The sequence below is a fragment of the Anopheles cruzii genome, chromosome X (genome assembly GCF_943734635.1).
Source record: "Anopheles cruzii chromosome X, idAnoCruzAS_RS32_06, whole genome shotgun sequence".
In the NCBI taxonomy this organism is placed as follows: domain Eukaryota; kingdom Metazoa; phylum Arthropoda; class Insecta; order Diptera; family Culicidae; genus Anopheles; species Anopheles cruzii.
This window is the reverse complement of record NC_069143.1, coordinates 3,362,624-3,389,573: the sequence shown is the minus strand read 5'-3', so window position 1 is coordinate 3,389,573 and position 26,950 is coordinate 3,362,624. Positions and strand designations below refer to the sequence as shown.

Here is a 26,950-nt window from a genome sequence, read left to right as displayed (position 1 = left end):
GCGCTAGCGTGTGCTGCCGACCCCCAACTGGAGTCCTGCCCCCGCCCCGGGAAAACCTGCTCCGCAAACCGGACCGTAGTAGCAGCAGGGTGACATGGTGGCGCATTCGTGTGTAAGACCCATCGATTAGCGGGGGTTTCTGTGGGGCGCAAAGTGTGGTGCTCGTCGGGCTAGCTGTGAAAAGACTCATAAAAAACCGCGTGTACCGCACAAAAAATACAGCATACCCGCGCGGTGTGGTGAGGTGTTCCCGAAAAAACCAAAAAGGTCCCCGGTCCCTCGGCTGGGGCTCCATAACCGATATCGCGTGTGTCAGTTTGTGCGCCGCATCAGTCACATCACCCGGTGGGCGGGGATCGTGTTGCGAGGTACGAGATAGCGGTAGTGGAAGGTGGCACTGCCACTGGCCGAGCTGACCCTGTAGCCGTACACTGACACTGACGCACCGAGTGCGAAGGACCGCCGGACTTCGGACGGCCGGACTTCGGACGGCCGGACTTCCGGAAGATCGCACGACGGCCTCGGCAGGATGGGTGTCAACTCGTCGTCCCGGCACGATGCGACCCTGCTGTCGGAAGAGGATGGTAAGTTAGAGGCCGGGGTATGGTAGAAGAAAGTAGAAGAGGGTTATCCAGTTGAAATCAGACGGCATGAATGCATCGGTCAAACTTTTAGCTGAATGTCTACCCTGTTTGGGAAAACTGAATTCCTCCTTCGATCGATTGATTGAGGGATTCATTTTATAGAGGCTCCTGTTTATATCCAGCCAAAAGTTTGACTGACTGTGGTACAAGGTACTTTGTTTTCTATGTTTTTGTTTGAAACTACCAAATGGATAGCCCTGTAGCAGGGACAGGCAGCAGTCAATTAGTTGAGCTGGGATTGCTGCTGCCAGAATCAGGATCAGGTCCATTGCAGGGTAGGGAATCTTCCTTTGGTCGGCCTCCTTCCAGTCCGGTAAGCGTCCCTGAGCTAGGTCGAACCATCCAGATGCTCGTCCTTTGCTCGTCCCTAGTGACCTCCTTAACCAGCAGTCGAAGCTGAGGGTTCGATTTCCGAACCGATGCCAGTTTCGTGACCTCGGACACTCGGATCGGTGTCACAGGACGGTCTCCTCTTCTAGGAGCCCTTTACTAGGTAGTGTTACTCCTGATCCTGATTAGTTGTTACTTGACCGCCACCTTCCCGACGACGACGACGACGATGACGACGACGAGTGCTATTGATTCCCGTTTCACAATGTAGAACCCAGGACCCCCGCATAGGAGTAAATGAGTTCGCTGTGGAGCGTCTCAAAAGCCTCAGGAAACATTCTCAAGTCGGTACGCGCCGGTAATGCATTCATAAACCCCAGACTTGCGCCTGTGTTGGGCGGGCGCCAGGACGTCGGTGGAAGTTTCTCACCGTCTGTTCTGACCACACTGCCCTATTTACCTGCGCTACCTCGGCGCTACCTTCGATAAGGGTCCTGGATAGTGGTCCTCTGTAGTGGTAGGGGTTGTTCGGGGTTTGGCTTCTGTTCTGACACTTCGGCGTGCTGTTCTAGTGCCGGCGATTTGACTCTCTGCTCTTCTGCTTCTTCTTTGCAGTGAACTTCGATCATTTTCAAATACTGCGCAACATCGGCAAGGGCAGCTTCGGCAAGGTAAGTGACGCTTCCTGGGCCATACTGATTGGTTTGACTGACTTTTCCTCGACAGGCCATGTCTGGCCCCGAGTCCTTTCGTCTGTTCGCCTGTCCGTTTGTCTGTCTTGGCCCGTGTCGGCCCATCATAGTCGTGGCCCATCTCTTGGCCCATCTTGGATTCACGCCGGTGTGGTGGCGTTGTGTTGTTGGGTCTCGGGTACACGGTTTTCACCTCGGGTCCGCAAGTTTGCAGCAGTCGGTACTGTGCGACCGTGCGCGGTCGATCACGGTTGGTCACGCAATCCCACGTTTGGGAGATGCATTCAGTCTAAGTCATTTAGGCCAGCCCAGCTAGCCAGGCAGAAAATCAGCGACTCACACACAAACCAGTGCTCGATGTGCTCGACTGTCCTCCAGCAAGCTTGAACGTGCGTTGTTTAGCCTATCTCGATCTTGTAGAAAAGTATATGCATCTTCAGGCTGTGCCGAGTGCTGAAGGGAACTACAGGGTGAGCAAATTAACGTGCACTTTTTGAATATTTGTCGATGGTTGAACATTTATTTGAAAGATAAATTCATTACATTTATATATACAATACCCTTTTTTGGTTGCAAAAAATTGGAAAATGTGGAAAATTTACTTCCAAAGTGGTAGGTCGTCAAATGTACAGTTCATTGAAGCTCATTTCCACCTCGGTGGCTATTTTAATAAGCAGCATTTTGGTTCGGAAAAGCCACATATCGTACAAGAGAGGTCAATGCACCCACAACGAGTGACTGTTTGGTGCGGATTTTGACAGATTGATTCTTCGGCGAAATTGAAGCTGAAAACTTGGACGGCATTTGGTTTTAACAGGACCGCGCTACGTGCCATACAGCGATAACCACAATCACTATTGACAACCTCAAGACCCAAATTCAAGTTTACTTTTACTCACCTAATTTACTCACCCTGTACCAGTAACCCGGCCAGCGCTGCAGAAGTGCTCTAGTGTCATGCCGAGTACCAAAACTGACGTCAACCTGCCGCTACCTGTGCTACTCGCGGGGCTCGTATGCTACGCACGTTACAGCCGACTCTGACGTCAACGGCAACGGTGGAACACCTCACTATCCACACCCTCCAAAGACAGAGGGGTGCCTCGTCTGACGTGTCTCTTGAGGCAGATACCTGCGGGACGTGCAGGAGTGTGCGACGTAGAGGCACGGGGCACTTCCTTCTCCGACAGGCTCTTGAGTCGCCCACCGAGCCCGCTCCTTTTCATGGGCACTAGGTTGCTATACAACCATTGTACCATTGTTGAACTAATGAACTGTTGCGTGCGCTTGTGCTCCTGGGAGCGCTCCGAGGTGCTCCGGGGAGGTTCGAGGCAGTGGAGAAGCACGACGAAACCCACTAATCTTCACACCGTCCACCCGTCCGTCCGTCCGTCCGTCCGGTTGTTATGGTGTTTTGCTGTTACCTCAGCACACAAGAAAAAGCCCAGCATTGGGGAGCATTGGGGCTCCCGGGGCTATGAATGTCAATTCGTCAGTGCGGGCCGGCCCCAAGAAAGGACGTGCTCGGTCTCGGTCTGGCTCTGGGCTGGTGGATCGTTGGTAATGCACTGACTGACAGGTTGTCGACAGTAATCGGCACTGTCAAACGGGGTGTCCGCACTCTAGTGTGGCCCCCCTTCGAAACAGGAACAGTCAACAGGCCTGCACGGCCGTGTTCCGTGTTTGTTTGCGTCCGTGTTTTGGTATATCCGTGCGGCGAACCCAACCGCAGACGTTGTGTGTGAAGTAGCCCCAAACCACAAATCGCCCCACCGCAAATCGAGCCGAACCGCAGTCGAACGTCGCGGTGGTCGTCGAGTTCCTGTGGGAGTCTCTCGCGCTGATTTATGTTGGCTCTAGCGTCCACCGTCCAGCCAGGCCACAGAACTTAATGCAAAAGCAATGAACCATATATAGCGTCGGGGGATTTTGAGTACAATATTTTGGTGATTTTTTTTTTTTTTCTTTTGTTTTATAGAGACTTTGAGCTGTAATAGCCTAGCATTCGTCTCTTTTTAAATTTAATTTCATTCAACTACCAGTTGTCAATCAGGGTTCCTGGGTGTTTGAAGCCCTGGCCTTTCCGAGAGACGTAAACTGGTTGTTGTTTGATTACTTTTAGGGACTTTGACCTGCAATAGCTTGTCATTTATCTCTTTTTTATACTAGACTAACTACTACTATATCTAAATAATTGTATCTTAAAAACCTATTTGGATCGATTCCAGTGGGGTCTAGTATCACTCTGCCTCCACTTCATCAAATCCAAATTCTATACTATAAATTAATTTAGGTTTTATATTTTCTTAAATTTACCAGCCTATTTGGATTGATTCCAGTGGGGTCAAATTGTTTCGAGAAAATCAGACACTCTGTGGTTATTAAGCTTAGAATATTCAATCGGGAAAATTTTCCAATAAGGTTTTTAGGAGATCCTCAGGGTATCTGATTCCTCTCACTCCACCACCACTTCATCAAATCCAAAAACATTTGGCATGTTTTAATTTAGGTATATATAAATATAAAATATATAAATATATGAAATATAGTATGGTGATAATGTTTATAGTATAAATATTCAAAAAGTCAAAAATAACTCATTTGATAGGATTCTAAAAAGTTATATAATTTTCATAAAAAGGTGCTCCATTTCACTCCAAATTCAAATTTAAAAAATATCTTTAAAAATTTGTTAAACCTTGTTTGATTTCCTAGCTCGGTCGTTCCTCGGTAGATTTCTGAGCAAATCTCTCAGTTCCCCATAAAGATTTTAACCGGCAATTAAGAAAACGAAAAAGGTTGTAGTTGTTTTGAAAATTTTTGAGACTTGGAGCCGCGATAGCCTATCCTTCTTTCCTTCTATCTATAAATTTTTAACTTTATACTTTGACATTAGTTTAAACTAAAATTTAACTTACAAAGATCAACATCTAGAAAATCTAAAGAGTGTTCCTTTTATTTCAACTCAAAATTAACAAGTTTCTTTGGATTTGTTTCAACCTTGTTTGATCTCGAAGCACGGTCGTTCTTTGGTGGAATTCTGAGCATTTCTCTCAGTTCCCCATAAGATTTTAACCGGCTTAACGAAATCGAAAAAGTAAAACATCCTACAATAAAGGTTTTTTGTTTTTTTTTTTTTTTCTTTATGTGAATTTGGCAAAAAAATTTATGCAAACACTCCCTATAGCCTATAGTCACCCGACATCGACTACAAGGAAATTTTTTAAAAATTATGAGTTAAAATCCCGTTCCCCGATCAGAACCAGACAAGGATTTGACTGAAAAATTAAAAAAGATTTGACGAAGAATTCTAAGAAAAAGTAATCCGGGCAAAAATTATTTAAATATTTTGAGAAAAAATTTAAACTATGGTCTAAAAATTAAAAAAAATTAAAAATTAAAAAAAAAATATGATTTCAGTAATAACATATGTAAAGGACAGGAAAAGAAAAGAAAAGTACTTAGCTTATTATATGGTATGTTTCGACAAACCGTTGCACAGACGCCTGATCCTTTCAGAGAAAAGTTCTTCTTACTTACTCCCTGTGTTTCTTCACTCGCACCGTTTCTTAAAAACACTCCGCTGATCCCACCCAGAAAGCTCAACCACCACAAACCAGAAAAAAAACCTACGCGACCGTTTCTAACTGTTTGAGGTCGCCGTAATTAATATTGCTCATGCCTTGTCAGAAGCGTCTACACGTGTCTCTTAGTTCGCGTTAGCTAGCGGCCGCGTGCGAGGCAGACACAGAGAGAGGGAAAGCGAGAGCGGGGGAGTTGCGTTAATAAATGCGCCATTGTGCCGTACGCGTACCTAACACCTAATCACCGGCATTTATCAACAGCGCCAGTGGCGACACACCAAGCTGCGATGCTTCTTAGTTCGAGCTGCGTCGCAATAGTTTTAAACGGCGACAGAGATGGTCGACGGCAGGACACCCACTAGGACAGGCTTTTTGACAGTGCCGTTATGGCTGGCGATGACCACGACACTTGCTTCTGGCTCAGAGTCAGTGTGTGGGCCCACTTCATACATTGCGTGATGAGCTTTCGAGCGGCACCCTGGGATTTCCTTGCGTTAGGTCGTCTGGGACCTGGATCTTTATACTGTGCAGGAGCAAACGCTGGTGCGAATACTTGAAAAGTCGATCCATTCCGAGCAGAAAGCAGAAAGTACATTAGCGGGACCGAAAAGCCGGCACTTCTCCATCAACGTTTGTTAATGACACCCACTCAACGTATGGTAGCTGTCGCTTCTGATAGCACTTCCGTGCGGTATCTCATCTGATATCGCAACGGCGATAGACACAGACGGCCGATCAATGACGGCCACATTATTACGCACGAGTGGATGTGTGAGTTCTCTGCGAAATTATTAAATTCCTTTTACCCCTACAGTACACACTGTAGTCTTTGGTGGTGGTGACGACGACGCCCGACAAACCGACGTCGTCGGTGCGTCGGCCTATTAATAAAGATGATTATTTATAAGTGGCTCGTCCCGCGAGACCACCGACAACGCTTGACGCCGACCGAGGTTCTCGAGCACTACGCTTTTCGAAGCACTTTCGCAACTCTTTGCCTCCGAATCCATTTCCCGAAACGCCACACTGCGCCCGTAGGTAATGGTCTCGGCTGTGGATGATAGTTTCGAACGGCTCGACAGGGTGGCGAAAGACAACTGTTATTGTTAAACAATCACACCGTTCACGACAGTTGTTGTTAGAATGGCTAAGTAACGACGTACCACGTACTTCGCCTTCTCCAGTTTGCACAACTCCCGCGCGTGCTACTAATTCATTTTGAAGCACTAAAGAAGGTACACACTGAACCGACTGAGACTGAGACTGAGAGACTCTTGAATCAATAAAATATAATTTCACACATACAGATTGTCCACAGTAGCAGTTGCAGCGTAGTTCTTGTGGCTGTGATTCATCCATCTCCAGGCTGGGGAGACATCGTCTCGGTCGGCCACTCTTTTAATAATTCCATTTTCGGCGACCGAGAATTTAATTAGAAACGCGCGGTTCTTCCGTTGACGGCGAATCTACCCAACCCAGCGAACGATCTAAGAACCCCGTGACAACAGCACCGTGTCATTAAGGACACGGCCCAAGACGACCCATCGTCGGTACCTCATTTCCATGTTCTGGTCGGTTTTCAGTCAATTGATTTCTTCTTCTGGGCCAGAAAGCCTGGGCCCAGAGTGTGCGAGGCTCAGGTGCCGTCGTAGTACCTCCAGGTCCAGGACGACTCCCGGCGGTTCCGCCAGGAACCAGGGCCTGACCACGGGGACGGGTTGCCTGTGTGGAACGGCTGTTCCTCGACGTAGCAATATATAGTTACGTGGCGTGGACCTGAAGAGCACCTGAAACCGGAAATGAGAACGGCAGGCAATGCTGAGGGCTGAGGGAGATCCATCGTGGAATAAGATATCCATGTTCATGCGGAGATGATGTATTGGGTGTTTGTGTGTGTGTGTATGTGTGCACATTTGAGTATTTCATGTGACTGTTTTCTTGTTTCTTTCTGGTTTCTTTCCTGACTGCGCGCCGCGCCGCCGGTTCCGGACCTGGCAGGGACATCAAACCTGACAACATCCTGCTGGACGAGGAAGGTAAGAGTCACCACCTGGACAGAACCGAAGCCTTCGTGGCTTCGGAAGGCTCGCTGTCCTGCTCCTGAACCTCCGAGAAATATGAACTTATAATGATAATCTTCCAAGCAGCACTGTCTTTACAATTACACGGGATACGGGCTACGGGCAGAACGCAGCACACAGTTCCTGAAGCGATCACAGCTCAGTGACGAGCGGCCATGGGTGTATAAAACCAACACGGGGTAGCGGGGAAAGCCCGGGACTGAGCTGGGAGAGCTTCAATTCAATTGCTAAGCAGCGCATTCTGCATTCCCTGAACGCCGAGCCTGGCCTCGGCTGTTGATGGTTCCACAACCCACACCACCCACCATTCTGGCGCCTCGTCGTGGCGCTGTGACCATTAGTGTTGACTCTGTGGCCAACCCACAACCATTTGTCCCAGTATCCGTAATTGCGTTACCCTTCGGCAATTGATTGCGCCGTCGTTGTGGGTGACACTCTGTTTGCCGTCCGTCACTGACATCAGTGTGTGTGTGTGTGTGTGTGGTTTCGGTTTCAGTCCGGCGGTTACAGTACACTATTGACGGACCGCCCGATCCTTGGCATCGTTCGGATCGGAACCGGAAATTGGCTGCACTCGTCTGTGCAAATCGAAGCGGTTCCGGTAACCGTCCCCAAAGGCAGCAACGTTGCAACTAGTGGAACGTGGAACGGAATCGAGAGTAAAGTAACTAGGAACGGGGAAGACTTGGGTGGGATTCTATGGGTCCAACTCCATGTTCCAAAGAAAAGAGTGACATTAAATTATCGCTCATTATTTTTGCAGACTCTCGAGTGGGTTTTCGCGCGCGGATCGAAGCTGAGCGTAGAGTCCATCACTCGTTTACTCTCGTCCCGAGCACGACAGGAACAACCATAAGCATATGCGCTATAGTTCCGGGTATAACAGGGTATACCAACCATTATTACATCCTTAGGCAACTAGCATTGCATTGTGGGAAAAGTAAAGTAACGACTTGCTGCGCATCGGGAACGAGAGAAAAGAAAATCTTCAGGTCGATTGGCCCCAAAAGTACACCAGCACAAGGGAACAACTTCCCGGGAAACGAATATCTGCCGATGGATTCGCATCGCTGCCGACGCAGCAAAGCGTTAAGTAATGGATTCTACCGATCGATTGGTGCTGGTGCCGAGAAGAAGGGACTTCCGCCTTTTTCTCCTTTTGCAGCACCCCCTGCAGAAGAGAATTTCCAAAGTGTGGGTGTAGGTAATCTTTATTCGCCCTGTTATTCCTTCTTGTTTCATGTGCCGAGGGCAGTGGTGATGGTGATAATGGTGGTAGAGCCACCAGCGACTCAGGAAGACTCAACTAGACACACAGAAACGTGCTCTCGTTAACTAGCGCCTGAGAGTGAATGTACACAAAGAGAATCTGACTCAAAACTCAGATTTTTTATTCATATTTTTCTCCGATTTTCCGTGGCTGTGTCTATCGCATGTTCAGTACCATTTAGTAGTACCCGTTTGCCTGAACTGAGAACCCATATAGGGGGGGTTTTAAGAACAGTGTTTTTCGATAACTGCTAAGTGCACAGCTAACCTGAACCATATCTTGCCATCCCTTCAGTACTCCACAAACGGATACGACACTGGGAAGTTAACGCCGGCTCCCCGTCCTGCTGGGAATATAATTTCATCATCAAGGCATCGGGCAACGCAATCCGTGTTGCCGGATCCGAATCACAACGACGCACGGCGCGACCTTAATTTCGCGACCTCCAGTCTCATAGTCTTCATAGTCGTTTACATAATGAGTGTCGTTCAGTCGTCGCTTCACGGAAATGGGTCGAGATCGTTGCTTGTGCCATTCTGTCAGTGTCAGGTCGGGCACTTCTGAATGGCCCTTCTCTCCTCCGAATGACTCCAAACTATCGAAGGGGCAGTTTCCGTTTGACGAATTGACGAGGGTTGTGAACTGTTGTTTAACAGGGCCACCCGACAACCCGAAACGTGGTCAATTTTGAAGGCCAACACTTCGAATCGATTACAGTATCGTGTTTCCAAAAGCAGGCCGCTTTCTGTATGACATAGTATTGTCTAATCTTCGCGGATTGCGCAGAGCAACTCCAACACGTCCAAAACATCGAACATTTTCCAAAACATCACGTTCACGGTCGTATGATAGGCCTTTCCTCGTGGACGTAGTAGTCATAGGACCAACGGCGGGCACTATGACACTTATGATGTCTTAACATACCACGCGCGCGCCGTTACCTTCCGCGCGATGCCTAGATGCCGCGTTTGATTGCCTCGCCGAGCGCGTCATATTCGGCGCGACATCCAATAGCCGGCTGGCATACAGGTCACATTCCGGCGTACCCGGGTCGTCCATTTGGGTCCACCATAAAATTGTGAAATAAACGCTCCACGTGAAGTGAGGACGTTCATGCCCCAGTTCCTCGTGGGGCTGGGGAACGGACCAGGGAATCCTGGTGCTGGCACTATTTGATTGTGTACCTTCCGCGGTTTTACGGCCTTGCGTTTTATGACGCCAGCGCTCTTTGCAACAGCTCACGCACAGGTTCACAGGTTCAGGCCTAGGTTAGTGTCGGCCGTCCCGATGCGACCGACAACAGTTAGACAATTAATTCGCCCACTGCATCGACGCCTACTTAGAACCGCTGATGGTCGGCCTCGGTCTTCGTCATCGGATGACCCACCAGAGTGTGATCTTGCCTTTCGTCTAATCCGGATTAATCCGTCCACCTTCGAAGCCAGTTACGGCTGCGGTCCAAAAGTCCGGTCCAAACAAACCCAGGGATGACAGTGTTACTCTACTAGTTTTCTCTCTCTCTCTCTCTCTTTTTCTTATGACAGGACACGCTCACCTGACGGACTTTAACATCGCCACTCGCCTGCCTCCGGACGGGCTTGCCTGCAGCATGTCCGGCACCAAGCCGTACATGGCCCCGGAAGTTTTCATGTGTGCCTTAGAAGAAGTCGGTAAGTGAGTGTGGCTCGCAGCGCTTGGGTCCCAAGGGTTTGGGACAGTTCGACCGATCTTCCTTCTTCTGTTCTGGAGCCCTTCTGTTCTCCCAACACAAATCTTACTCCCAGAGGACCAGCCAGCATTTGCAGCGAAGCACCTGCCGAGATAGTTCATTAATTTATTCCACTCCATTGAAGCGAATCAATCGCGAGGGATTGACGCAGCGCAGCATCCTGTCCCAGTCCCAGAAGTCGGGCTCAGCTGGGCTCCACCTAGGAGACACATTTCATTCATTTTATCTTTCTCTCTCTCTTTCTCAGCCGGGTATAGCTATCCCGTCGACTGGTGGAGCCTGGGTGTGGTGGCATACGAGATGCGCTGCGGTGCGCGGCCATTCGTGGTGCACTCGTCGACACCGCTGAGCGAGGTGAAGAACGTTCTCAGCACCCCGCCGCACTACCCACCGTGCTGGAGTGACCACTTCGTCGACCTACTGACCAAGGTGAGTCCAAGGTCCAAGGGCTTTCCCTGCCTGACCCGGCATCGCTCAGCTGTTGCCGTGCCCTCCGTAGATGCTGAACGTACACCCGGGCGCCAGGATCAGCACGCTGAAGGAGCTGCGGCTGACGAAGCTGCTGCGAGGCACGGACATCGACCGGGTGCTCGGCAAGCGCACCAACCCACCGTTCAAGCCTTCGAAGGACCACCTCAACTGCGATCCGACGCTGGAGCTGGAGGAGATGATCGTGGAGACGAAGCCGCTGCACAAGAAGAAGAAGCGCCTGGCGAAGCAGCGCTCGGTGCACCGGGAGCTCCAGCAGCAGGGCGACAGCCAGCTCTGCCACTCTGCCCAGCTGGACACGCAGCTGCTGAAGGAGTTCCTGGTCTACAACCGGTACAAGGAGCTGCGGCGCAAGGCGATGGAGGCGAAGGAGTCCGAGTGGCAGCGGGAGCTCGACCAGGCGATGGCCAACTCGCACGTCTCGCCGACGCCGGCGACGATGACGACACCGGCCGTGTCACTGGCGCCGATCAGTGACCAACAGACACCAACACTGGCACCGGCACAGTCGACCACCTCGGGCGACCCCTACGGGCTGCCCCGTACTGCCCCGATGACCGTACCCGTGGCCCCCGCCCAGCACGCGTCCGACAGCATCGACTACATTGACCGGACCCCTTCCCCGAGGAGTAGCATCTAGGAGGAGTAGCATCCCGAAACCAAACCACGGATCTTCAAGAGACCCCATCGCTGTCCCGTCCACCGCTGATCCTGGCTGACCACCTGGAACTAGGGCACACAAGGGCCGGCACATACACCCGACACACACACATACACAGCACAATAAAACACCATTTAGAGTAAAGGGCCCGCGTATCGGCAGCGCGCGCCATCTGAGGGGGCGAAGTGGGCAAAACGGCTATATGTACTGTAACGGGGCCGCATTGCGCGGCAGACAATGTGATACACTCCTTCCCCCCCGAACGCTTGATAGAAAACCCCTCCCTTCCGTTACACGCACCTCACAAATAGAAAACAGGTGAACAACGCAAACAATTACTATGTAATAGCATGGCACTCTGGTACACTCTGTGACCGAAACCGAAACCTTTGTGAAATTAAAACCGAACAAAATGCAACAAACCCAACGACCCGAACTGTGTTGTTTGCTGGGTGGAGGAGTACCTAGAAGTCCCGGCTACGGAAGATCTGACGATGAGTGGACATCAATTACCTGGCGGAAGGCGTCCAGTACCGATGAGCTCTTCCTGGCGAGCTTTGCTGGACTCTAAGTTTCCTATCGAACATTGACATTGACCCAAACGCTTGGCAGATCAAACCCCTTTCTGGGACGCTCCTCGAGGGTGCCCCGGTATGGGCGGGACTTCCTTCATCTTCGTCGCGAACAAACAAGAGCAGCAATATGATACCAGTTGCTTGCGCGAACAGCAAGCAACACGAACCAACCGACGTCAATAAAGTTGCGCCCGTAAGTCGTAAACTATCTGCCTCACCTGTCTTCTTAGCAGCGTCTCTTTCTCCCTCTCTCCTTCTTTCGGTCTCGCTGGCAAAGGCTCTCTCGGTTTATTTGCTTGTGGAAAATCCCAAAGCATGGAACGTAGACACTAATGAATGCAAGTCGTCGTCCACAGCAAGCGCCGTTGAGGGGTTTGCCCGTAGCATTTTCTTTTTCTCCTCGGCAAATAACGGAAGAACACTGAATTACTCTGAAGCCCGGAAGCCCGGAAGTCACGAGAATTTGGTGGAACTCTTGCAGACCGGAGCGGTGGTGCATTTGGTTGATTGCAAATCCACCCACCCTGTCGGAGTCGGAGGAAACCTTGTACCAGCATCCCCTCGTTCCGCCCCTGTCTTGCACCACCGCTCACCAACACAGTGGGATCCAGTGGGCACAGGGTTTTTCAGCCAGTTGACCCAAGTGGACCAAATCAATCGGGCTAACCGATCAGTCCTCCATCGTGCTGCGCGCACTTTAACGCAACTTTGGCACCAAAAATGAATTCAAGGCGTCGTATGATTCAAATCGGTCCTCCGTCGTCCTTGCCGTCATGCCATAGCATGCACAAGGATTTCTTTTCTCGATCCCGGAACACCTGCTAATGCTCTGGCTTTGGCTGATTCCGGTAGCTGTAGCCACAACTGCCGCAAGTAAATGTTTACATTAGTACCGACTGAGCGTGGGATGAGAATTTGATTCGCCGAGTCCAAATCCCGTAATCATCTCCTAAATACACAGCGCCGCGCACCTGCCTATTCCACTACTGAGGCTACCCCTGGACCAGCGCGCCGTCGATTCGAAGTTTTGTTTGTTTTTCCGACGTCATCCGATCCGTAGCTTGAGCGTTTCCTCCATCGGTAACAGTATTAGCAAAGTACTAATTATTCTAATATTGCCGAGGTCCGAGTCTGTCCTAAATGGGGCCATCATTGGCAACTAGTTTCGCCGTAGATAAGATTGTGTTCGAGGCGTGATAGTTGTGCAAAATTATGTCTGCTCATCCTTCAGCAAACGTTTGTAATGCTCCACTGCTTCACCTAGTGCCGGAATAACTGACCGATTGTTTGCTCGAACGCATAGTAATCATACGGAGCGGATAATCAAATGGCTGGCTGATGAGATTGAATTGAAAGATGCCAATCGTGACCGATTCCGAACAACTAATGCTTGGGATAGTCATTAGTGGTGAAACTTATTGACATCAAATCAAATCAATTTCGGAATTCAGAAGCGAAGGAAGAAACCCAAACGCAACCAAATCGATCCCGGCCCCCGGTTTTTCTCCCGGAAGATGAAAAGAGCGTTTTGTGCGAAAAAAACCCGTGGCCGTTGTGTGAACGGGTGCGTAAAGGCACAAAGGCACACCAAAACCGGAAGTCTACAAGATGTCGAAAGCCACCGGATGCCCGACAAGCAAAACTTTGGCAACCTTTCGCTCATTATTATCTCATCGTCGTCGTCGTCCTCGTCGCTGCCGTTGCTAACACTGCCTTAGTCTTCCCTAGTATGCGTGCATGCATGCATACTAGGGTGTGCGGAGGAAAATGAGGAAAAGTTCGTAGCGAAATAAAGCAAAACAAGCGAAAACATCGTAACAGGAGCGAACCGTGAAATTCGTGGCGAAAAAAAAAAGCTTTTGCTCACCGCGAGGCCGACCATCCACTCTCGCGCCATCTGCTTCAACGTGTTCCCCCTTTCCTCATCACCATCACCACCGGCCACAGGATCTCGCTCACCGCTAATGATGGCGGGCCGGGGACGCGGATTGCATCGCAAGTTAACCGCGACAGACAGCGCCCACCAGGCCAGGGGGGAGGGTTTGAGTTTTTATGTTGTGCCGGATATTTGTGTTGACTTTTCCCCGTGGTGTGGTCAGGTTGTTAGTCCGGTTGGCTGTATTTCGCGGCACACCACGCTGTCCGGTTCCGGTAGGTGTCAGGGCTGGGACACTTGGGAGACCGGCCGGAGACCAAGGTCCCAACGCGCAACGCACACTTCATGACATCGCCCTCATTTACGTTTCTCTATCGCAGGGCGCGAGCTGTGTTCCCCGACACCGTAACAAGTTTCTTGCAACGTGGCGACGGGTTTCCGTTACCTGTGTGTGGCCGGGGGCCCAAGAAGCAACTACAGCGAAGTTCAATCCGGTTGCAAAACGAACGAACTTTTCCGGCGCGATTCCTCTGAAGCTCCACAGAACAGAATCCCACGTCAGTGCTCCGCCGACTCCACAGCCCCCCGGGGGCACCAGGTGCAGTCAGGGGCCCCTGGCGGTGTAGCTACTGTCGGACAAAAAAAAATCCATGCCCCGAGAGCACCTGGCACAAGTGGATGTCCACGCGTCCATGTTGCTCTTCAGACTGTAGCGTAACATTTTTTATGACACGTGGGTGCTGTCCGCCTAACTTTTCCTACTTTTGCAATTCCTAATCCGGCTTGCAGAAATTACATGTTTCAGGTAGCGACAGACAGCACCACAATATACAGCACCGACTGAAAGCGAGTGCTGTGATTGCGAATGCTGTTGGCTTGCGGCGCGGATGTTGCTGGCATCGGAAATAATGGATTGAATAAATTGAAGGCTAATTCCGATGCGTCGGGGAAATTGTTTTCGTATCATCGGCCGGACGGCCGTTGAGAAATTTCCTATTCGTGCAGCTGCGGCCAGGTACCTCTGCTCTCAGTAGAGCTGGGAAATGTACGCCTACTACAAATTGACGTGTTTGGTTAAAGCACACCGTCCTGCAATAAAGGGTGTTACGGACAAAAACGAGTCAAACAAAAAAAATGTGTAAATTAGTTAAAAAAATTATTAAAAAATCAAGTTATACAGAGTGAGCAAATTAGTGTGCATTTTTTCATTTGGCTATAAAACAAAAACGGCTGAATATTTTTCGATGTTTGAACTTTTATTTGGAAGGTTGATTCTTAACATTTATGTATAAAATACAATTTTGGTTGCAGAAAATTTGGAAATATGAAAAAATTATTTCCAAAGTGGTAGGTCGTCAAATATTCGTCAAAAGCACATTTCATTGAAGATCATTTCCACCTCTGTGGCTATGTTAATAAGCACTGTTGTGGTTCGGAAAAGCCATAAATCGTGCAAGAGAAGCCAATGCACCCACAACGAGTGACTGTTGGTGCGGATTTTGGCTGATTGGTTTTTCGGCGAAATTGAAGCTGAGAACTTGGACGGCGTTTGGTTTGAACAGGACGGCGCTACGTGCCATACAGTGACAGCCACAATCAATATTTATGTTATGCGAACATACCAGCAGCTATTGACAACCTTAAGACCGAAATTCAAGTTGCTATTAACGAAATCGAAATACAATCGAAAATGTACTCAAAAATAGGTCGACCGAATGGGCTACTGCCAAGCCAATCGTGGTAAACATTTGACCAAAATTGTTTTACAAAAAATTGTAATGAATAACCTTTCAAATAAAAGTTCAACCATCGAAAAATATTCAGCCGTTTTTTTTTATAAGCAAATGAAAAAGTGCACGCGTTTTTGACCACCCTGTACAAATCACCGTGTTTGGTTAAAGCACACCGTCCTGGTATACACTTTTTGGGCGACTTCATAGACCGGTGACGGATGTGACGAGTTTTGACCGGTTTATTCCGCTGAGCTCAAAGCGCCAAGCGTGTTAGAAACCATCCGCCAGTGGAGAACCTTCGCGAAAGAGTAACTGTCACATTTTGCCACATGTCACAAGTTGGATCCTTCTGAACATTTACTCACACACATATGCGTGCAGACGCACATCGAGGCATGCTAATCGAAGGCAATTAATGTAATCAGCTGACACATAAGGCAATGTGCAGACGGAAAATTCCGTACCTTTGCCCGAATGCCAGCAGCTCGGTGTATCGCTAATCATTTTGAAATTCCACCATTCCGCTGCTTCTGGGGCGACCTGGGATCAATCCGTGGTCCGGATTGACACAACACTCCTCCGGCCGGGGGTGGTTGGGAGAGGGAATGTTACGTGACACCCGGGGCTACCGGGATGAGGACAATAATAACAGGACGCGTTCCCCATCCTCCGGTAGTAGTCAGAAGAGGTGACCGGTGATTCTTATGCAAATATTTTATTAGCAAACCAACGCTCTATCGGAAGCCGTATCGGCTCATCGTATCGTCAGCCTAACGGCGGCCACCTGAGCCAAACGGCGGCCACCTGAGCCTAACGGCGGCCACCGGCCACGACCACGAAGATGACGTGATGACGTGCGACGATACCGTGGCTACCAGCATGTGCCGGACGTTCTCGAACAGTTTCTCGGCGGTGTTTACCGGCACCAGCACCATCGCTCGCTCTCTCCGGAGCACCGAAAACGATTACCATTATCAACGAAACGGCAGCAGACAGGGTGAAAAAAGTGATTGTTTAGCGTATCCAGCCGCCGTCAAACGCGCGGAATGCTTGCTTTATAAAAATACTTAAGTCTGTCTGTCTGAACGCAAGCAAATGAAAAGCGCAAAAGACTGTGTTCCGCCCGCCCGGTTCAATGGTCATTTGCAGGAGGTCGTGTATATTCGCCGAAACTATAAACTTCTATTCATCGACTCATCAGTTGCTTCTTAACTTCTAGCTTTCGAAAGAACACACGGCTTCAGATATCAGCGGTGGCCCCGATCAGCATATTGATATATATACTGTCACCATACTATTTCTATAATATACATGCACCTGTACATAACATTATGCATATTATGTTGGATCATCAATCGTTTTATTGTCGTGATTGAATACATTTTACGTGCGTAAAGCGTTACACGCGTTCGGAATGCACTTCGAAGCTTTTCGTGTCAACCGCACAGTACCGTAAGGCTTATAGGTGCCCTCTGTACCAATTATGTAGCCACTCGTAACATTCGGTGGCCTGTAGCCCGTTGGCCCCGAACTTCAAATGCATCCACTTTACAAATCGTTTGCGCTCCTTGTTCAAATGCAGGTACGTTGAGAGCAGCTGATGCGCATAGTTGAAGCCGGCCTCCTCAAGTCGCTTCGCAAGAACCGCATCAACACCACGGATTGCCGTGACGGGCTTATTCTGGTCATCATGGCTCATTTTGGCAACATATCGAAACATCCTGGATCCGGTTGGGCTTAGAATGAACTAGAATAAAAACCCACCGTGTTGTGTTAATTTGGCGGTATGGACCACTTTGTATCGTTACTTACGTTGAGATAAAACAATTCACACAGACACGGCACGACAGCAAGCGGTCGAATGAAACGGGGGACCGAAGTTCTTTCTCTGTACGCGAAGAGAACAAGGAGAAGAGCGGCGTAAGCTCCCGCGTAACACACTATAAACGTCAAAAACAGTGCTACCAACTTTAAGCGGATGCGCAATGATTAATTCGCGTTGTGCGTTTGTATGTGCACCACGCAGCTTCCACGAGACACCTATACACATGCACGTCAAACGTCAAACAGTAATCCTTCCGACAGTGCACATTCACGATCACGACGTAGGGTGAGTTTTGCGCAGCATAATTAACGGAGCTAAACTTTGAGAATTGCAATTTGATGTGATCGTGATCGCTAGGCGTGTTAGTTAACTTCCAGCCTAGCTAAGCCGAGAATGTAACAGCTGCTGTGGTGTGAGTGCTCCCCTTGGCATGGGAGCATCGGCCCTCTCATACACGCGTTCCGAATTTCCCAAAGAAGTGCGCGGAAGCAGTGGAATGAAAGAAAACAAAAACCTTTGAAAGTGATACCAATATTCGTCCCTCGGGGCGCGCTGCATGGACGGCGGCTTATGGGCTGGGATTGAAATCTTCAAATGGCCCGCGGGTTCGGGAGTTTGCCTACTCCCGGGAACATTCCGACAGGCGACCGTCGGACGCAGGACGATGGCTACCGGAGAACATTGTGTACTGTAACTTTGACATTGTGCACTGTGTGTTTGGTGTGTTGGTGGAATGTGGCAATTTATCTTACCAGACAGAACCGAAATCGGTTTGAAGGTGACGGGCATGTGTCAAATGTAGGGCGCGCGGGCGCGGGCCAAATAAAACATTGGAACTAAACACCCGGCCATTCAGCAGTCAGGTGCGCCCGACGAGACGGTCCATTGTCGGCCACCAGTCAGTGGTTTGGGCGTTTTTGTTGGTAATTTTAATTAATCATCCAATTTCGACTACCTCGTAGGAAACGGAGTGCTGCTAAGCCAATACGTGTCCGATCAATGAAAACGAATGATAATCGGAAGCGGCCAAGTCTGGTGAATACCACCGCGCGGTTGAAGCAGATCCCAGCCAAGGGCTTTGAGTGTATCGTGAAGCAGTTTTGCTTTGGTAAACTAGACCAAGACTTCTCCCTAATACTATCAAATCACCCGGACCAAGAAAGGAAAATAATAAACTTCCTTAGAAGAACTGGCTTATACCCACTAATATGACACACTAACATGACAAATCAAAACAACACAAATGGAAAACAAACACAACGAGTCCTCTACCATCCTTAGACCCTAAAAAGAATACAATCATCTAGTCATTATCAAACTGAAAAACAAACCTAAGAATCGATTAACACAATCTATCCTTCTCACTCAGCAAAGTCACTTAAAGAAGTAATAAATTATTTAATTATTAAACAAAAAAATAGTCAAAATAAACAAAACAAACCAAAAATAGAATGCTATTCGATAAACATAATCGTTTAAGATACCCTATCCTTTATACCTTTATTTTAGATATATTCTATCCTTTATATTTTTTTAAATTTAGGTTAATTTTTTCTCATTTCTATTTTACCTATTTATTAAATTTTTGTTCTTATTATTTATATATTATTAATTATTATATTATATATTATATATTATTATATTATTATATATTACTTATTATTTTTTTAACTAAATAAAAACATACTATATGATCTGAAATTGATGAAGTAGAGTCGAAATAAGTCAAATCAGATACTCATTACATAAACTTTAAAAACAGATTTAGAAAATCCTCCCGAAGGATAGTCTAATTTTACCACAAAATCTCTGATTCGACTTAAACTAGACTTCACTGAAATCGATCACAATAGGCTATGCCATGCTAAATAATTAGTTTAAGAAATTTTTAGATATCACGATCATTATCACTATACTAAAAAGGTATAGACACCTAAATTAAGGCATACAATAATATTTTTCGATTTGATGAAGTGGAGGCAGAAGCGGGCAAAATCAGATATTTTTTGGGAAAGTCCCAAATTCGCAGTGGAAAATCCCACTGTAGGGTTATTGATTCTCACCACAAAATATCTAGATCGACCTAAACTAGACCCCACTGGAATCAATCGAAATAGACTAATAAGTTAGTAATAAGTTAGAGTTAATAGTAGTTAGTCTAGCATATAAGGGAGATAAAAGACAAGCTATTGCAGGTCAAAGTCCCTAAAAGTAATCAAACAACAACCAGTTTACGTCTCTCGGAAAGGCCAGGGCTTCAAACACCCAGGAACCCTGATTGACAACTGGTAGTTGAATGAAATTAAATTTAAAAAGAGACGAATGCTAGGCTATTACAGCTCAAAATCTCTATAATACAAAAAAAAAAAAAAAAAAAAAAAAAGTTTTGCTTTGGAGGCGCCAGGTGACGCCGCCATTGAGCCGCACCTAGCGCCTCCATGGCGACGACACGGAAGGCACGGCATTTTGGTTGTTTTTCGATCGAATGCATGGTTCAATCATTTGACCATTTTTTGCCAGAGCGATCTGAGCATTTTATTTTCCTTATCCACCCAACAATACAAGAGCTAATTACTTGAAGTTCTAATAGTTAACTAGTTGTAAGATATTTTTTTAGTTATTAGCTATTAGTTATAAGTATGATAAAATGACTCGATGCTACGTGGCATAACATATAATTTAAATAGATTTTAATCGAAAACATGTTCATTTCAATCATTTTGTTACCTTAGAATTAACAAATAGCTGCAATCCCAATGTGGAATATCTCTGTAACCTAATTTAACCAAACATTTATGTATAATAAAGATCAAATTTAATTTAAAAAAAAAAAAAATTATTTCCTTAATTTGCCGATTTTTTTTGTTAATTTAATTGCCAACATCCGCGGGTGAACGCAGCCTAATTTAAGACGTGCCCAAGAAGAGCTGCCCGCTGTGGTGCCCCTCTCTGCCTCGGAAATGTACGCCTACTACAAATTGACGTGTTTGGTTAAAGCACACCGTCCTACAATAAAGGGTGTTACGGACAAAAACGAGTCAAACAAAAACATGTGTAAATCAGTCAAAAAAATTATTAAAAAATCAAGTTATATTTCACTTGAAAGCTAATTTTATACAGAATATGTGAAAAAATATCATTCAGTCCTCCGTCTTAAGGAATGCGAATTGCCGAGCTTTTCGTTTTACCCCTTTCATCAACTCTTGCACCGTTTTCTTGGTCGCTTTCTTTGCTGCAGACCGCCAACGCCAGGAACGCATTTCCACAAATGAAGGCCAAATTTCAAAATCGAATAATACGTATGATTTTTGACAAAAATATCTTTAAAATAAGAGGTGTACACGATTTTTTGATGCACTGTGACAAATACTGCGTCAAGCTGAAGTTGACTCGTTTTTGTCCGTAACACCCTTTATACAGACCTAGCGCCTCCATGGCGACGACACGGAAGGCACGGCATTTTGGTTGTTTTTCGATCGAATGCATGGTTCAATCATTTGACCATTTTTTGCCAGAGCGATCTGAGCATTTTATTTTCCTTATCCACCCAACAATACAAGAGCTAATTACTTGAAGTTCTAATAGTTAACTAGTTGTAAGATATTTTTTTAGTTATTAGCTATCTATATATATAAAATTCAAGTTCTGTCTGTATGTCTCAAGTAAACTCCGAAACTACTGGACCGATTGACTCGAAATTTGGTATACAGGGGTTTTTGGGGCCGGGGAGTGCAATAGTCAAGGTTAGAAACCCCTCACCCCCCTCTTTCTTTACCCTCCCATACAACTAACTGTTAAAAACATCAATTACTCCACAAGTTATGGATCGAATTTCATCAAAACTTGCACAGTGGTTGCTGGTCACCTGAGAAACCATGTGACAAAATTTGGTTCTTGCAGGACGCGGGGAAGGGGGGGTCCCCATACAACCCCAATCTTTAAAATACGTCCTAGGGCAATATGGGTATCGTTTCTTAGGTTTTGGTGGTCTGTAAATCGATTGGTTTCACTTAAAAGCCTTTTCCTTCCTTCTTCCACCTATCACCACCCCTCATTCCATCCATCTTGAAGTAGTGTGATGTTGGGGGGAACTGCATAGTTTGCGTTTATTTTTGAAAAAGGTGCGGAAGAGAGGAAGAGAGAGATGGGGGGAGAGAAAGAGAGAAAGAAAGAGAGAGAGAGAGAGAGAGAGAGAGAGAGAGAGAGAAGAGATAGGTAGAGAGAGAGAGAGAGAGAGATAGCAACGGACTGCTACAGCCTTCTAGATTTCAATTAGGATCATATAGTAGAAAAAGTACATTTCACACCTCCCGGGAGAGGGGCTCCCATACAAACATAACATAAAATTCAGCATAATTCGGGTTGTTTTCGAACAAATCGAACCAAATTCTGCAGGTGGGAGTTTTTGGGAAGAGGAAATGTTCTGGTGAATTTTGAAACCCTTCGCCACTTTACAAAGGGTGGCTCCCATACAAAATTAGGGTAAATTGCAGCAAAATTCGAAAAGTGTTCAAACAATTTGAGTCAAATTTAGCTGGTGCGAGTTTTGCCATGTATCCAACGGGAAGCGGGAAGGAAAGCCAATCGGATACATCACCGGGAAGCCCTATCATTCGGAACAGAGTAACGGGAGGAGGAAAGGGAAACTGAACAAATACGTCACCGGGAAGCCCGATCGTCTGAAAAGTAGAAGTAACGGGAAATGCAAAGGGAAGCTGATCGGATACGTCACCAGGAAGTCCTTTGAAACGTCGGATAATCGAGAAATGAGGATGAAATGAGGCGTGGCAACGCGCGCCGGGATCAGCTAGTTAGTTATAAGTATGATAAAATGACTCGATGCTACGTGGCATAACATATAATTTAAATAGATTTTAATCGAAAACATGTTCATTTCAATCATTTTGTTACCTTAGAATTAACAAATAGCTGCAATCCCAATGTGGAATATCTCTGTAACCTAATTTAACCAAACATTTATGTATAATAAAGATCAAATTTAATTTAAAAAAAAAAAAAATTATTTCCTTAATTTGCCGATTTTTTTTGTTAATTTAATTGCCAACATCCGCGGGTGAACGCAGCCTAATTTAAGACGTGCCCAAGAAGAGCTGCCCGCTGTGGTGCCCCTCTCTGCCTCGGAAATGTACGCCTACTACAAATTGACGTGTTTGGTTAAAGCACACCGTCCTACAATAAAGGGTGTTACGGACAAAAACGAGTCAAACAAAAACATGTGTAAAAAAGTCAAAAAAATTATTAAAAAATCAAGTTATATTTCACTTGAAAGCTAATTTTATACAGAATATGTGAAAAAATATCATTCAGTCCTCCGTCTTAAGGAATGCGAATTGCCGAGCTTTTCGTTTTACCCCTTTCATCAACTCTTGCACCGTTTTCTTGGTCGCTTTCTTTGCTGCAGACCGCCAACGCCAGGAACGCATTTCCACAAATGAAGGCCAAATTTCAAAATCGAATAATACGTATGATTTTTGACAAAAATATCTTTAAAATAAGAGGTGTACACGATTTTTTGATGCACTGTGACAAATACTGCGTCAAGCTGAAGTTGACTCGTTTTTGTCCGAAACACCCTTTATACAGAGTGTTTCTTTAACGATGCATGATTTCATTTGGTTATAAAAAAAACGGCTGAATATTTTTAATGCTGAACATTTTTTGAAAGGTTCATTCATGACATTTATGTATAAAATATAATTTTGGTTGCAGAAAATTGGGAAATATGAAAAATTATTTCCAAAGTGGTATGTCGCCAAATCATTCGTCAAAAGTACATTTCATTGAAGATCATTTCCACCTCTGTGGCTATGTTAATAAGCACTGTTGTGGTTCGGAAAAGCCATAAATCGTGCAAGAGAAGCCAATGCACCCACAACGAGTGACTGTTTGGTGCGGATTTTAGCTGATTGGTTTTTCGGCGAAATTGAAGCTGAGAACTTGGACGGCGTTTGGTTTGAACAGGACGGCGCTACGTGCCATACAGTGACAGCCACAATCAATATTTATGTTATGCGAACATACCAGCAGCTATTGACAACCTTAAGACCGAAATTCAAGTTGCTATTAACGAAATAGGACCAATACAATCGAAAATGTACTCAAAAATAGGTCGACCGAATGGGCTACGGTTAAGCCAATCGTGGTGAACATTTGACCAAATTTTTTTTCCACAAAAAATTGTAATGAATTAACCTTTCGAATAAAAGTTCAACCATGGAAAAATATTCAGCCGTTTTTTTTTCATAAGCAAATGAAAAAGTGCACGCGTTTTTGACCACCCTGTACAAATCACCGTGTTTGGTTAAAGCACACCGTCCTGGTATACACTTTTTGGGCGACTTCATAGACCGGTGACGGATGTGACGAGTTTTGACCGGTTTATTCCGCTGAGCTCAAAGCGCCAAGCGTCTTAGAAGCCACTCGCCAGTGGAGAACCTTCGCGAAAGAGTAACTGTCACATTTTGCCACAAGTCACAAGTTGGATCCTTCTGAACATTTACTCACACACATACGCATGCAGACGCACATCGAGGCATGCTAATCGAAGGCAATTAATGTAATCAGCTGACACATAAGGCAATGTGCAGACGGAAAATTCCGTACCTTTGCCCGAATGCCAGCAGCTCGGTGTATCGCTAATCATTTTAAAATTCCACCATTCCGCTGCTTCTGGGACGACCTGGGATCAATCCGTGGTCCGGATTGACACAACACCCCTCCGGCCGGGGGTGGTTGGGAGAGGGAATGTTACGTGACACCCGGGGCTACCGGGATGAGGACAATAATAACAGGACGCGTTCCCCATCCTCCGGTAGTAGTCAGAAGAGGTGACCGGTGATTCTTATGCAAATATTTTATTAGCAAACCAACGCTCTATCGGAAGCCGTATCGGCTCATCGTATCGTCAGCCTAACGGCGGCCACCTGAGCCAAACGGCGGCCACCTGAGCCTAACGGCGGCCACCGGCCACGACCACGAAGATGACGTGATGACGTGCGACGATACCGTGGCTACCAGCATGTGCCGGACGTTCTCGAACAGTTTCTAGGCGGTGTTTACCGGCACCAGCACCATCGCTCGCTCTCTCCGGAGCACCGAAAACGATTATCATTATCAACGAAACGGCAGCAGACAGGGTGAAAAAGGTGATTGTTTAGCGTATCCAGCCGCCGTCAAACGCGCGGAATGCTTGCTTTATAAAAATACTTAAGTCTGTCTGTCTGCCGGCAAACCCCGAAGGTTGCGAAAGCACGTCGCCGTCGTAGGGCGAACGAAGAGTTGCCAATTATTATTCCGATTCCGATTAACCACGGTGCGGTGTGCCGTGCAAAAGTTTTCGCCGGGCGCAATTAGCGGATAATGACGGTCAAGTAGAGGAAAACGCAAGCAACGCAAGCAAATGAAAAGCGCAAAAGACTGTGTTCCGCCCGCCCGGTTCAATGGTCGTTTGCAGGAGGTCGTGTATATTCGCCGAAACTTCTATTCATCGACTCATCAGTTGCTTCTTCACTTCTAGCTTTCGAAAGAACACACGGCTTCAGATATCAACGGTGGCCCCGATCAGCATATTGATATATATAGTGTCACCATACTATTTCTATAATATACATGCACCTGTACATAACATTATGCATATTATGTTGTATCATCAATCGTTTTATTGTCGTGATTGAATACATTTTACGTGCGTAAAGCGTTACACGCGTTCGGAATGCACTTCGAAGCTTTTCGTGTCAACCGCACAGTACCGTAGGGCTCATAGGTGCCCTCTGTACCAATTATGTAGCCACTCATAACATTCGGTGGCCTGTTGCCCGTTGGCCCCGAACTTCGAATGCATCCACTTTATAAATCGTTTGCGCACCTTGCATTTGCAATCGTACTTGCATTTGAAATGCAGGTACGCGGAGAGCAGCTGATGCGTATATTTGTAGCCGGCCTCCTCAAGTCGCTTCGCCAGAATGGCATCAACACCACGAATTGCCGTGACGAGCCTATTCTGGTCATCATGGCTCATTTTGGCAATATATCGAAACATCCTGGATCCGGTTGGGCTTAGAATGAACTAGAATAAAAACCCACCATGTTGTGTTAATTTATGCGGTATGGACCACTTTATATCGTTACTTACGTTCAGATAAAACAATTCACACAGGCACGGCACGACAGCAAGCGGTCGAATGAAACGGGGGACCGAAGTTCTTTCTCTGTACGCGAAGAGAACGAGAAGAAGAGCGGCGTAAGCTTCCGAGTAAGACACTATAAACGTCAAAAACAGTGCTACCAACTTTAAGCGGATGCGCAATGATTAATTCGCGTTGTGCGTTTGTATGTGCACCACGCAGCTTCCACCGCTAGGCGTCAAACACCTATACACGCGCACAACAAACGTCAAACAGTAATCCTTCCGACAGTGCACATTCACGATCACGACGTAGGGTGAGTTTTGCGCAGCATAATTAACGGAGCTAAACTTTGAGAATTGCAATTTGATGTGATCGTGTGCTAGGCGTGTTAGTTAACTTCCAGCCTAGCTAAGCCGCGAATGTGAAAAAGTGCTGTGAAAAAGTTCGCTAAGCCGAGAATGTAAGCCGAGCTGCTGTGGTGTGAGTGCTCCCCTTGGCATGGGAGCATCGGCCCTCTCATACACGCGTTCCGAATTTCCCAAAGAAGTGCGCGGAAGCAGTGGAATGAAAGAAAACAAAAACCTTTGAAAGTGATACCAATATTCGCGGGGCGCGCTGCATGGACGGCGGCTTATGGGATGCGCTGGGATTGAAATCTTCAAATGGCCCGCGGGTTCGGGAGTTTGCCTACTCCCGGGAACATTCCGACAGGCGACCGTCGGACGCAGGACGATAATGATAATCGGAAGCGGCCAAGTCTGGTGAATACCACCGCGCGGTTGAAGCAGCTCCCAGCCAAGGGCTTTGAGTGTATTGGTTTGCTTTTGCAGTTTTGCTTTGGAGGCGCCAGGTGACGCCGCCATTGAGCCGCACCTAGCTCCTCCATGGCGACGACACGGAAGGCACGGCATTTTGGTTGTTTTTCGATCGAATGCATGGTTCAATCATTTGATCATTTGTTGCCAGAGCGTTCTGAGCATTTTATTTCCTTATTTTGGCGATTTTTTTAAAATTTAATTGCCAACATCCGCGAGTGAATGCAGCCTAATTTAAGACGTGCCCAAGAAGAGCTGCCCGCTGTGGTGCCCCTCTCTGCCTCGGAAATGTACGCCTACTACAAATTGACGTGTTTGGTTAAAGCACACCGTCCTGCAATAAAGGGTGTTACGGACAAAAACGAGTCAAACAAAATGTGTAAATCAGTCAAAAAAATTATTAAAAAATCAAGTTATATTTCACTTGAAAGCTAATTTTATACAGAATATGTGAAAAAATATCATTCAGTCCTCCGTCTTAAGGAATGCGAATTGCCGA

General features: G+C 46.8%; 1 protein-coding gene across 1 annotated transcript; it reads left to right on the top strand.

The window, feature by feature from the left end:
* The first annotated feature begins 529 nt into the window (after nt 1-529).
* Nucleotides 530-11,459, top strand: LOC128277579 (serine/threonine-protein kinase 32A-like). Its single transcript, XM_053016061.1, has 7 exons — nt 530-584; nt 1,590-1,645; nt 2,087-2,136; nt 7,249-7,286; nt 10,146-10,271; nt 10,578-10,759; nt 10,830-11,459. Exons 1-7 carry the CDS (start codon nt 530-532, stop codon nt 11,457-11,459), a joined length of 1,137 nt encoding a protein of 378 aa, XP_052872021.1.
* Nucleotides 11,460-26,950: the final 15,491 nt, after the last annotated feature.

What these genes read in the sequence shown, in the direction of transcription:
- LOC128277579 (XM_053016061.1), top strand. Translation starts at nt 530, where the DNA reads ATGGGTGTCAACTCGTCGTCCCGGCACGATGCGACCCTGCTGTCGGAA. An exon ending in CCTGCTGTCGGAAGAGGATG is followed by an intron (nt 585 to 1,589) that starts GTAAGTTAGAGG and finishes TCTTCTTTGCAG; the next exon opens with TGAACTTCGATCATTTTCAA. An exon ending in GTGTGCCTTAGAAGAAGTCG is followed by an intron (nt 10,272 to 10,577) that starts GTAAGTGAGTGT and finishes TCTCTTTCTCAG; the next exon opens with CCGGGTATAGCTATCCCGTC.